At 41.4% G+C, this 13,743-nt stretch overlaps 1 protein-coding gene across 1 annotated transcript in view; it reads left to right on the forward strand.

Moving 5' to 3' along the window:
• Positions 1 to 13,743, forward strand: part of ryr2a (ryanodine receptor 2a (cardiac)) — a 109,148-nt gene that overhangs the window by 28,681 nt on the left and 66,724 nt on the right. Inside the window, exons 2-4 of the mRNA XM_041029386.1 lie at positions 7,800 to 7,919; positions 9,397 to 9,501; positions 12,365 to 12,385. Of these exons, the coding sequence (XP_040885320.1) occupies positions 7,800 to 7,919; positions 9,397 to 9,501; positions 12,365 to 12,385 (246 nt within the window). The remainder of the gene's footprint in view (positions 1 to 7,799; positions 7,920 to 9,396; positions 9,502 to 12,364; positions 12,386 to 13,743) is intronic.

Here is a 13,743-nt window from a genome sequence, read left to right on the forward strand (position 1 = left end):
CCCTGCTCTAGTTGTCTGTCCATTTAACCTGCAACTCAGTTTCCCTTAAATCAAGTAGTTTTTTTTTTTTTTTAAATCTAAATCTTCAAACAGTGTCATATTTTTATGTGTTTAAAATGAGAGGTAAACACCTTGTAATTTCGTTTATTGGGCTTATTGTTGAATACAGTCAGCCTCTAGTGGTCAGGAGAAGAAATGCAGCTTCGCTCAGTTCTGTATTCCTTTCAGCAATTCTGGTTTCCACTTCAGGTCAAATGATTAGACTACACACACACACAGACACACACAGACACAGACACACACACACACACACAAATCTGCAATTACTACATGTGGCTCACAACTGCTGCTGTTGATCCTCTGTCGGTTCCTGTGTGTCTGTCTCTTTTCCATTGATTCCCTGAGTCTCTCTATCATTCCCTCTCTCTCTCCATAGAAGGCTGGAATGCAAACTGCTGCTGACAGACACCAGACGTCTTCATGCAGGGAACTCATCCTTCTCTCTCTCTGTGTGTGTGTGTGTGTGTGTGTGTGTGTGTGTGTGTGCGTGTGTGTGTGCGTGCGTGTGTCAGCCATTATGAATGTTACAAAAGCATGACTCAAGTTAATGTTAGACATATCTAAGATACCCTCCCGCTCCTTGTGTGTGCATGTGTGTGTGGGCAGTAGGGTCTGTATGTGCCAAGCAATATAAATGTCATTAAGTCATTTATACTAGTTTCCAACAAACCTTACATGGATATGTGTGTGTGTGTGTGTGTGTGTGTGTGTGTGAGATGGTATTCCCTCAGCCCACATGTCTAGATAATTAAGCAGAACCACAGAGACTGATGAATTCCCAGCGCAGCTTACGGCAACTACAATGTTCCCCAATTGGAACCATATTGCATTTAGTCATTTTCAGTTTTATCTATGAAAATGTATTTCTGCTTCAGCATCATCATCATCACCATCACCGTCATCATCAGGCTGCAGGGAGAAATACTGCAGCAGACAGAATTGTACCGCTGGGAGAGCACTTCCACTCTGTGGCCATTTTCCAACCACGCTGAGTCTGTGTGCACGTCTAGTATACACAGACCTCATTAATGATGAAACGACAAGTGAAGCTCTCATTCATCAGAACACATGTTGACTTCCTTGAGAAACTCCAGGTACTTTATCACTGTATGAGGCATAATTCACGTTCAGGCTTATTGTCACACAGCAGTAGCATGATTTGAAGCTGCCGGTGATGATGAAAAATCCATCCAGGTGTGTTGTTTGTTGACTTACACTGCCGTACAGCTGTCACAGGTACACTGCTGCAGCAGTGAAGTCCCTCAGCAAGTCATGTTGACAACAACCAAATATGGCTGTAAATAATACAGAATAAAGTGACTTTGCAATTTATTTATGAAGAAGACAGTGTATTTAAGAGAACGTTCTGGGTTTGAATCCACTGGTCGGGGCTTTTCTGTGTGGAGTCTACATGTTCTTCCCGTGCTAGCGTGGGTTCCCTCCAGGTTCTCTGGCTTCCCCCCACACAGTCCGAAGACATCCAGATTAGGTTCACTGGCGACTCTAAATTGTCCATAAGTTTGGATGTGAGCACGAAAGCTTATTTGTCTCAATATTGTGTTTAAGACTGGAGACCTGTTCGTGGGTGTACCCTGCCCCTGAACCAATGTCAGCTGGGATTGGCTCCAACCCGGCCCTTCAGAGGATAAGCGGTATAGGTAATAATTGGTCATTTGAACCAGAGGCAGCAGTAAAACATTAGTTCAGCCTGCTATTATGTTTTTAGGTTATTGTGGAAAAACAAGCTAACTGCTCCCAGCAGCTACTACGGCAGCTTACATGTAGCCTGATTATTATTAGGCTAGGTATGAGCTGCTTCATACAGGCTCCACCCACCACGCAAGGTATAATTAACTGGTCCTGCAGGCTCTATGTACACAGTGGCAATGGAAATCACTCCTTCATTCACTTCCTATGTAATATACACTCAGTAGCTGACTCTAGAGTGAGCCGTAAATTGAGATTTCACACCCTTTCACACACTCCTTTTCATTAGGCTGTGGCTGAAATCACTCCCTATTTACTAAACAGATCTTTACTGTCCGACATTTTATTGTGCGAGTTTGTAAATGTATCCACGCAGTCGAAAAATTCCCCAGTGGAATGGAAAGTGCTTTCTGCTAGAAGTCTCACAATGCAATGCTCTGCATTTTATCGATGAGAAAATTACAGTTGCACAACTCTAGATCTGATAGTGAGGATGCACAATGGCAATGATTCGTGTGTGTGTGTGTGTAAAGTCTAAAGTCTTTATTGTTCACTACGCTATTTAAGAAAAGTTGAAAAAGCTCAAAATTTAAAAGTTTTGAAATTGAAATGAATTTCTTTGTCATGACTAGCCCCTAAGGGGGTTGTTTTCTGAACACTTTTATGTTTTGAACCCCTTTGTTGTCTCTGAGACTCTTGTTTAATTTGTTAAATTTTGTTAGTAGTTCCTGTTTTATTCTGAAATCATTGGCCTAGTGTATCTTGTCTTGTTATACTTCCAGTCTTTGTCTTGTTTCCTGCCTTTGTAATTGTTTTCCCCGCCCTAATTGTTTCCACCTGTTTCCCCTTACCTGTTGTGTATATATAGTCTGCGTTTTCCCATGTCCGGTGTTAGTTCTTTTTTGTCCCATGCCGTTGTCATACGTTTAGTCTCATGCTCTCATGTCTTGTCTTTTGCCAGTGATCAGGTCATTGTGTTTCCCTAGTCAGGTCACGTATTATTTATTACTTTGTTTCTGATTTTGTTTTGCTCCTTGTTTAGTCTTCCTTCTCTCAAAGAGTGATTCTGTGTTCACGTTTTGCATTTTTGTTCTCGTGCCTTTTTTCCCCTTTATGGGTGATTCTTGTTTGTTACTTTGTCCAGTTGGTTTGCCTTCCTCCTTCGTGAGTAATTTTCTGTTGATACTTTGTTAGAATAAATAATTATTATTTTGGACTACGTCTGAGGGGTTGTGTATTTGGGTCCTAGTCCTTGCTTCCAAGTCTTGACATTCTTAAGTTTTTCTTAAGTTCGCTTTCTGCAGGTGTTTCCACCTACTACTAGAACTTCTGTAAGGTTTACTCTTATAATATTATTTGCAGACACCCAGCATTCCCCCGTGAGCTATAGCATTCAGTGACAGTGGTGAGGAAAAACTCCCTTTTAACAGGTGGAAACCTTGAGCTGGAGCGGTCACAATCACAATGCAGGTTCCATAATGATGTGTTATAATAATAATAATAAGAAAATCATAGGAATAAGCCCACGGTCACAGATCCAGACTCTACAGCTCCAGAAGCAGATGAACCTGCAGAGAGCGACAGCAGAAGAGAAGAGAGGATAGACAAGAAAGAACAAAACCACAGGAAAGACAAGAAGCCGAGTTAGTGACATGTATTAATGGGATATGAATTTGTACAGATGGAGAGGGAGAGGAGGAGAGAGGAGCGTGGTGCATTATGGGAAGTCCCACAGCAGTCGAGGCCTATAGCAGCAGAAGTAGGGGATGGCGTGGGGGGGTTGTGAATGAGTGAACAATGGGTGGATTTAGGACACAGCCTCAGCCTTGTAGGACTGTAACTTTGTCATATAAAACACAGAGCATTGTGGGATTGTTAGCAGAAAGTGGGCTAACATCACTTTTTGTTCCACTGTGTGAATCTTTCAGGGCAGATGCTAAATATAGTGCACTATATAGTAACAGAGTGAATTCAAATGCAGGTTTGTGGCCTTGGTCAGGTTGCATATCAGGAACAATCTACGATACATGCAGGCCCGTGCATGAGATGAGACATGTATGGTCAAGGAACTTTTTTAACTGTTGTGTTTTTGGGAACTGTCTTTGCTGCCGTAGAACTATTTAGAGCCTTTGCCCATCTGATCATGTTGAAATGAAGGATTTTTGATGAGGACGATAAAGAAAACAGACTCCTATTCTCGGTACTGATAGTGTGGTACGTTGTTTCTAACTGTGAGAATCAGGTTGCTCCTCCTCCGCCAAGGGGAAGTTGTTTTAATCCCAGCACTGTGTCTGCGGATCAGTCCGGTTTAACAGACACGAAGGTCCTGGATTTGCAGCAAGAACACATAAATCCGCCGTTGTTCTCAGTTCTGGGGTGTCATGGCTCTGTTGGCCCTGAGGGATCCTTGTTTTTCAAAAGGGCCAGACACTTGAGTATTTGTAATCAAAACAGGACTGGATGGAGGTTTGTAGGTCCAGGGAGGGCATCCGGGTCTGTTTATTTGTTTGGCATCCCTGCAAACGTTTTGGAACAAAATCTCCTTAAATAATCTCGTTCTGATGCTGCTGATGTGTCTGCTCTTTAGAACTCATATTATCTGTAGTAATTACAATCCAGGCTTTTATTAGCACCCATACACAATTACTGCACCTCTGGGATTTCTTACATAATCTTGCATTATTTTGAATTAACGGTGAGAATGTAGAGATGTTGTGTAGACGAGATGTGTAGAGATGTTTGTATGAACAAGTAAAATGTTCTGAGACACAGAAAGTTTTTTAGTAGAATACACCTTTCTTCCTTTGTTATAACACCACTGACAGTTGACTGTGGAATATTTAGTAGCGAGGAAATTTCATGACTGGACTTTGTTGCACAGGTGGCATCCTGTCACGGTACCACAGTCTGGATGCCTAGGTGATTGATTTTATACACCTGTGGCCATGGACTAGTCATTTTCAATGATTTAAAGAAAGCAAGTTTAAGGTGAATTTTTTTAATCATATCTTTTTGGATCATAAGCACAAAAATCTGTCATATGCTTGTTTGTTTTCTTAAACTACTACATATACTACGAGGCAACACTGCTGCTCTTCACAAATCTTTGCTGCACACTTCAGTAAAGCCCCACATGATCAGCTGACAATCAGATTTGGTCTTTGGCGTCAGATGTGAACATCGTCCTTGATCTTTCTCTGTGTCTGTTCTCTAACTCCTGCTCCATAACCTTTGACCTCTTCTCAGCGGATGCTGTGAGTGGTTTTGGTCTGATGTTCACAGACAGCTGATGTTGTCTGCTCATTTGGTCTTGAGGTCCTTGCTGTTTCACTGATGTAATGTTCTGATGTAGTGTGGCTAATTGGTTGTGTCCGTGGTCTGCGCCTGTGTGCGTGCATCCATCCTTCGCTTGTCTCCAGCACTGTTTGTCCTATTGACTTCACACTTGGCCAGTGTATTTCCGGGGACCCAACAGAAGTGCAGTTGGTTCATAATTTGGTTCAATTTGGACTTGCCACAGGCTTGGTTTAAATAAACTCTGAATAAACAAGCGATCTCGCAGCAGCGGGGCGATTCTTCAGGGCTCTGGACTGCACATCATGAGCACAGCCCAGATCAGAGCTGTACAGGAGGTCAGAGAAAAGTAATTTCACACGCTCTAAAACGTACATAAATATGAAACTGTATTGCAGAGGCACAGTTTGCTGTGGAAATGTTTACAGTTACTGAAAGCAGCATCTCTAATCTTTTCTTTTTTAACTTTGGCTTTGGAAGGAAAATGCAAAAGAAAATTTCTTCCTGAAGGCAAAAAGAGCTGTTCATTCATTGAATATGATGAAGCTGCACAACTAATGTACTGTTTTCCACCTCAGGCAGGGCTGAATAAATAAATAAAATACGTAGAATTATTTATTTCCTCAGCAATTTAATGGTGTTTTTATTATGCCACTAACAACTACAAAGAAAAGAAGCAACAAAGTAAAGAAACAACATTTTGATTTTGGGATGGTTTATGTGGTGAAAACAACTGAAGCCCTGCTGGTGAATACACACACCAAAATCCAGGTGCTGGTCCTGGTAATGACATGCTTACACACACAAAAGGCTGTGAGACAGACCAGGTGTGATCAAAATGTCAGTCATGTAATAATTAATTACTGGAGCTTTGTGAGCCGTCATCTTCTTTTTTTTATGTCGTCTATTAGACTCCTCAGCTGGTATTAATTATTATTATTAATTCTCTCATTAGCCTTCTCATTAAAGCAGCTGTCTAGGAACCATTTGGAGATGTGTTGAGCCCTCCTGTTTTGGGGCGGACGAATCAGCAGTGAGGATCACTTCCGCGTTCAAAAAGCTGCAGTTCCTCGGCTGCCGCTGGGGGCTGGCTCCAGAAGTGAGCAATTCTCCATTGACCCCCATGTTAAAATAGCCAACTTTACAGCCTAAAAAAAAACATATTTACAGTCTGGTACATTTTTTTGTACTACAACCGTTTTAGTGTTATTTAGACTTAAAAGTCTTACATAAATTGACAGCCCCATAGACAGACACTGGCAGTTAGCTCTTTGCTAAAGCATCGGCTGGGCTAGGCGGCTACATCCAGAGGCTTACGGCTACCTCCAGCAGTTGACAGGTGTCCATGTTTGTTTGCCAATGTTCGGATAGGTTTTTGTGATAATATGGCTTGTTGTAGTGTAGACTGTACTAACCGACCGTCGAGTCTGTGTTGCAGATTTTTCGGTAAGTAACTTTCTCTCTATTTTACCTGGATGTTTGCACTAATTAGCATGTATTAGCATATTTTGCTGCTGGCTTATGACTTCATTGCAGATTTATGGTCGCTGCTGATACAGATAGAAGACCGGAGCAGCTAATGTTAGGAACGCTGTTGCGGTGTGTTCCGTGCTCTCAGAGTCCGTTTAATGCGGGAATACTAGGCTACAATTTTATTTCGTCTCATTTTTCTGTTTAAAAAGGCCGACATTGCATGGACAGAGCAGCTCCGTCAGTTAGCGGCTGCTGTAAGTGGAAAGTGGATGGAGGTAGCGGTGAAAGCCGGTAAATATTAAATATTGCTCCGAGTTAAGTGGGCAGGTTCTCGGCCGGCTGACCCTGGCAGACCCGTAGAGTAACGGCCTCTCCGCCAACTATGGAAAGTACACTCCGACTAAAATCCAAGATGGCGCATGGTTTGGTCACAAAACCCCGAAACCAATGGGTGACGTCACGGATACTACGTCCATGTTTTATACAGTCTATGGGAGACACAGATCGATTCTTCATCCAACTATGCTTCACTTTATATTGTGTCCTTTTAGACAGTCGTTCCCCTCACGCAGCTGAGATTGTAGTCCACATACAGTATGAATGGGTAGACAGACATTAGGCAGACAAACAGATGTATGCTGATTAGATCTCAGTTCAAGCAGGATTAGCTGCTGTGATATGTGAGCAGACAGATTTTTGAATTGATTGTAACACTCCGGTGTAGGACATGTTGTAGAGCTGTTACTCTCTGACTGACTGATAAGAAGCTTATCATAGCCACATGATAGCTTAGGACACACTGTGCCTCAGTGTGTACCAGAGCAAGCCTGTGTGTATATGTGTGTGTGTGTGTTTGTGAGTGAGTGAGTCTGTTATGATGCCAATGTGTGCTTGTCTCTCTCAATCTAACTCCTTATTAAAATGTGTGAGTTGAAGTGAATAGGAAATGATATCTAGCCTCTACAGGCTTGGTGGTTTGTGTAATTGATGGTGCTGTATCTAGATGTATCTAGCAGGGGTAAAAACACCATGTTCATAGAAAAATCTGAAGCTCAAAATTTTCGTAAAACAGAAGCATTTATTATGTAAAGATCTTTCAAAAAAAAACAGTTTGGAAAAATCATCCCTCATTCTGATGGGGAAGATGAGGCTGCTCTGTACTTTTTGGCTGCTACTTACAATGAGCAACGCAAAATCACTCTGGGTTGACAAATGTGTTGTAACTATATATTTGTGTCTGTGTGTGTGTGTATATGTGTGTTTAGGATGATGAGGTGGTCCTGCAGTGCTCGGCTACAATCCACAAGGAGCAACAGAAGCTCTGCCTGGCTGCTGAAGGCTTTGGAAACAGACTCTGCTTCCTCGAATCCATCTCCAACTCTAAGGTACTGATACAAACTTCTATATACTTCTTTACATGATGTGAATAGCAGAATGCCAAACATGGTGATGAATTGAAAGAAAAAACCCATTTGTCCCCCTGATCTGGACACACCACAGTCCACTATCTCTCCTCCTAACCGGGGTGTGGTGTATGGTGTATTTGCCTTGTGATTTCATTAATGTTATTTGTCATTTATGTGGTGGTGAATTCCATTTTTTTTTCTCCTATTTCACATCCAGAACAATTTGTCAGTTAAGAATATTAGCTGGTGGAACTCTTTGTCACACCTTTAGTACATCTGTCAGGCTACATGAACAACTCCATCTGCTCAGAAATACTCAAACCAGCCTGTCTGCCTCCAACACTCAGGTCATGCTATGCTTAAAGTTAATGAGATCATTTCTTTGGCTGCTGTAACACTGCAGTTTCACATTGGGATTAATAAAGTACTTTAGTGTATAGAATATAAAATAATAAGCACACAGATAACCCAATCATAATCCACGAAATTAAAATATGGGGAAAAGTTAGTCATTATTTAGAACATGGGACCACTCTGTCTCCACTCACACCTATAATATCTAACCCTTCTTTTAGAGTGTATTGTGAAAGATCAGGGTTGTGTGGGCGCAGACAGTGACACACTTGAAGTGCCACACACTTTAATAGATAGCAGTCTACTACTGCAACATTTTATACATTCACAACTGGGTGGGCCTTTGGAAAAACCAAAGCTTTTGCAATTGGAATAATTTTTAGTTTCAGGAGCAAGATGTAAAATCAATATAGGAAACTTATGACCTGGACATGCCCAAAATTAGGTCCATGGTGGGAGGCTATAGAAAATACTCTTAAGAAAGTCTTAAATATGGAATTTAGCTTATCTCCTTCAATAATACTACTGGGAGACTACTTGAATCTCCATTTCAACTCCATATATTTTAGGATTTTTTAGGAATTTCTTTGGGCTGGCCATAACAGCTGCCAAAAAAATGTATTTAGTCTAAATGGGCTGTTGAGAATCGTCAGCCACTAGCCACTCACAATGGGTGAATGAACTTCACCTTTGTATGCCACTGGAGAAGATCATGCATAATATAGGATATAAAAACCACAGGGCTTTTTTTAGGTTATTTATTTGTTTAAATTTATTTATTTATTTTTATCGTTATTATTTCCTTAATAGTCATTTGCTTAATTTTTCTTAATTAAATAATTACTTAAGACTCCCTGTATACCCACATTGATTCTGTGGCACTGTGGTTTGAAAAGTAAAAATGAAATACAAATCTTTAGCCAAACACACATAAATCCAGAAACATCTAACAGAAGCTAACGAGGCAGCTCTCATTCATCAGCAATTCTTCTGAGTGTTGCTACACAAGAAGCGACTGTCTGTGTATAAAAGTGTTAAGCGTGTAAAAGCGAAGTCATCAGTAAACTGTAAATCATCTAAGTTTCGTCCACTGTTGTTGCAGAATGTGCCTCCTGATCTGTCCATCTGCACCTTCGTCTTGGAGCAGTCGCTATCAGTACGAGCCCTTCAGGAGATGCTGGCAAACACAGAGGAGAAGGCCGAGGGGGTGAGTGTGAAGACACACACAGACACCAGGGAAGGGGAGCTGAATGAATATACAATAGGTTGCCTGTCAGATCAGGGCTGGGACTCATATCTGATTAAAACACACAGAGGAGACGGTGGCTGACACAGAAACGGTGAGCGTGGGTCTGCTTCATCCTTGTCATCTACACTCTTCCTTATGTCAGGTGGGTCCTTGCTAGCATTAATGCACAGGTTACAGCAGCAAGCAGGAGGCTGCTCATCGGTCTCCACCAGGCAGCTGAGGTTATCTCTTGCACTGATTAGAATGATGACCATGATCATTTTGGAAGCATTGAAAACCAGCTTCACTGGAGTTAAAACTAGTAATCACTCTTTTGCCAGCCAGCATCTCAAGTCAAAACTTGAAAAAGAAAAGTTGGTGTATCAATAAAAGGTAAATCTAACTAAACAGAAACAGATTCAGCAAAGAAATGATGATGTACAAAAATCATGGGACTTAAATGTCTTTCAAGCTTCTGCTCAAAGAGATGAAAAATGGTGGTAGACAAAGAACACCAGGCACGTGTGCACTCATGAGGAGACTGCAACGTTCCTTGAATTAATACAAGAAATCACCAACCTTTCCATCACATCAGTACAGTCATGGTTTTCCTGTGTTTGAGCTTTAACTGGCAAACTGGATGGAAATGTGCATAAATTCACGTTGTTGTGAAATATTTGAATGGAAACACAGTGTTTGGGGCGGCTGTGGGTGAAGGGGTAGAGCAGGCCATCTGCTCATCAGAAGGTTGGTGGTTCAGTCCCTGGCTCCTTCAGTTCACGTGTTGAAGTGTCCTCGGGCAAGATACTGAACCCCAGATTCCCTGTATGTGAGTGTGTGTGTGTGTGTGAATGTGATGTGGTTTAAAGCGCTGTGATTGGTTGCTTTGATTGGTCAGTAAGAGTGCTAAATAAGTGCAGTCCATATATCTATAGTGCAGATCCACAGACTTTTTTCCTGTTCCACCTACTCACCTGTTCCCAGTTACATTATCATACCAGCCGCTATTTGAACCTACCTCTGTCTCTTATCTCTGTTTATGTTCCTCTGTATTAACCCTGGTTCTTGGTTCCAGTATTTTGGATGATCTGTTTTCTGCTCGCTCTCTCATTCACTCGTCTGCCTATAAGCCTGTTAGCATATATTAGCTACTTCACTGCATTAACCTGCCTTTATCTGTCTCCATTTGGATTCTCTGCCTATGCTGTTATCAGCAAAACCCAACAAGATGAGCGATAAGTTAGCTCAGAGGTATAAAGTATACTCTTCAAGGCATTCCAGGAATACGGGAATGTAGGAATGGCACTGAGTGTGGCTAAAGACTGAGGAGCAGGTGCAGGGGAACTTGAGAGTAAAACTCTAAAGAGAATCGGCCGCTTGTTCTTATACTGCTAGTGAAGGGAGTGGTTGATGAGGTGATTTGTGGCAGGAGATCTGGTAGGAAGCAGAGACTATGTTGACCACGTCCAGGCCTTTACACACACAGGGGGACAAATAAAAAGACCAGGGAGGGAAAAGCAGAAGAAACAGAAGAGGAGAGGGAGAGACTGTCTGCTCCTCACAATCAATGCATCCAGCTGAACTCTTCTGCATTAGACATTATGATTTGACCAAACTTAACTGCATCATCGACTGGATCATTCTGTGCTACAGCACTGCAGGGTATTATATAATGTTAATAGGTGACAATGAAATGTAGTGCATGATACTTCTTAAATAAAGAACAGATGTTGGTTGAATATATCTCACCTGCAAGTTAAAAAAAAAAACAGACACTGCTACATCAGTTGATCTGAGCTAAGTTAAGGGGACATTTGGGGATATTTTGAGAAACCAGTAGTCAATGAGCATCACTCTTTATGTTTATGAGTTAGCTGCTGGATTATAACAGGTACACAGGCACACTAATTCTTTGGGGGAAAAACATTTAACTTTCTTGTGAACACATCTGCTCTCCACAGAACCTAAAAAAGAAAAAAAAAATCCTAGTACACCAGAGGCTGACACCAGACTTGAAGAGGAGGCTGCTACATGAACTGTAGGGCATTTTATAGGAGCGACAGCTTATCAGTTTTTGGCTATCAAAAATAATTTGTAATAAGTTTTAATTTACATTAAATCTACCTTGGGGGCACCACCTTTAACCAGGAGCTGTCATGTTTAACCTTCCATTAACTTTATTTAAGGGGTTAGTGAATATGTACACAAAGAAAGAGCACGATCACACTAACAACACAGAGGAGCTCATTGAGTAAGTGTCAACGAATGTGACATTAGCTAGGAAGAGAGAGGCAGTTTGATGAGAGTAAATGGAAAGGATTACACAGCTTTTATGGGGTAAATGTGCAACAGGTATGCTATTTTCCAACAAGTAAATATAACTGGTAGATTGATGGTGTTAACTACATACGCATGCACACCCTTAAACAATTAGCAAATGATATTGTTTTCTTCCTGACACTTCGCTAAGAAGACTGACATCGATCCATGTCTACACTCTTAGTGCAGACATGAACTGGTTCAGGCTTAGTTTGGAGACAGAACCAGAGCCAGGAGGCTGTTAACTTAGCTTGGCTGAGAGACTAGAGGCTAGTGAAAATATCTTACTGAGGAAGCACAGAAGCATATTACCCAACCAAGCCAAATCTTTAAATGAAGGGGGAAAGTTAAAAAAAAAAAAAAAAAAAAGAGGTGTAAGACCTTTGATAAATTCACTAAACTATAGTCATAAGCTTCTCATCCAACAGTCCTGTTGGATCTGTTGGATAGATGTATGTTTTTATGTGTCGTTTGTAAAACGATTGCGACTTACTTTCTCCTCCTCTCTCTCATTTCCACACAGCATGTAGATGTGGAAATATGGGTAGGTGTGCCCCCACTCGCTGTCTGTGTTTGTCATAAGTGTTATCGTCCTTTTGTTGGTAATTATTGTCACTGTCATGAGCATTAGCAGTGTAAACATTAGCAGAGTTGTTTTTTGGTTATCTACTGAGTGTCAGCTTGGACATAATGGAGATGTTAGATATGACCATATTGATGTACTCTGTACTGACAAAAGAAAAGCTGATCACACACAGCCTTGCCTTACTACTATAATCATGGGGACTCGTCACTGACATAATGTATTCCCTAACCCCTTACCCCAGCCTTAACCTTCGCACCTAAATGCCTAAACCCAACCCAAACCTGAACCTAAACCTGATTCTAATCTCAACCCTAAAAACAAGTCTTAATCCTCAAACAGCTTTTTGAAGGTGTTTCAGAAAGTTAGGACCAGCCACAATGTCCTCACTTTCCCAAAATGTTCTCATTCTATAAGATCTATGTTCACATTTTCCTCACAAAGATAGAGGTAACCCTCAAACAGCCCTTTGAAGCTTTGTCAGAAGGTGAGGACAGGACAAAATGTCCTCACTCCATAAGGTCCATAACTTTATAACTGGTCCTCACAAAGATAAAAGTACAAGTACACACGCAGACACACACACACAGACCTGCTTTAAAATTATACATGGTCTCATCATTCTGCCATGAGGTCAGAACCAGTGGCAGTCCCCATGAAGAGTCAGGAGATTATATCAACAGACGATTCCTCAGCAGAAAAGGTAATGTAATGATAATGCCCAAAAATGGAGCTGCTCTCCCATGGAGGTTCTGTTCTCTGAGAGGCAGCCTCTGGGAATTCTGCCATCGGTCAAACAGATCGACCTCTTCCCCCCTCATCCACAAATTCCAGCTGTGTGATTCAGAGTAGGAGATCAAACAGTACAGGAACATAAAAACACAACAAAGCAGAGAGAACCCCTTTGAACTAAGGAGGGTAGGTTGCATGATGCATCATCAGACTATGTCTAAAAGCAAAGTATGGAGAGAGATTTGTGTTAATACGGTGTTAAATGTGTTTCATGATCTATAATTAAAAACAAGATTGAGTATAATGATTTGTGAGTAATTCATGAAGTTTACACACACAAGTACTAACCAGTTAGAACTAATATAAAACAATTTTACTTGGCACAGCTCTTCTCTTTCATTATTCATTCACTCCCAGTCACCAAATTCCCCACATCCTCCTGTTCACCTGCTCCCCATTCCTTCATTAGCTCTATAGGATGTATACAAGAGCGGTTCCATTCAGAACCTACCAGACTGTCTGTCGTGGCTTTCTCAGCCTTTTCCATCTTTTCAATTGCTAACCCCAGCTCCACCATGGACTTAGCC

The sequence above is a fragment of the Toxotes jaculatrix genome, chromosome 21 (assembly GCF_017976425.1).
Source record: "Toxotes jaculatrix isolate fToxJac2 chromosome 21, fToxJac2.pri, whole genome shotgun sequence".
Classification (NCBI taxonomy): Eukaryota; Metazoa; Chordata; class Actinopteri; family Toxotidae; genus Toxotes; species Toxotes jaculatrix.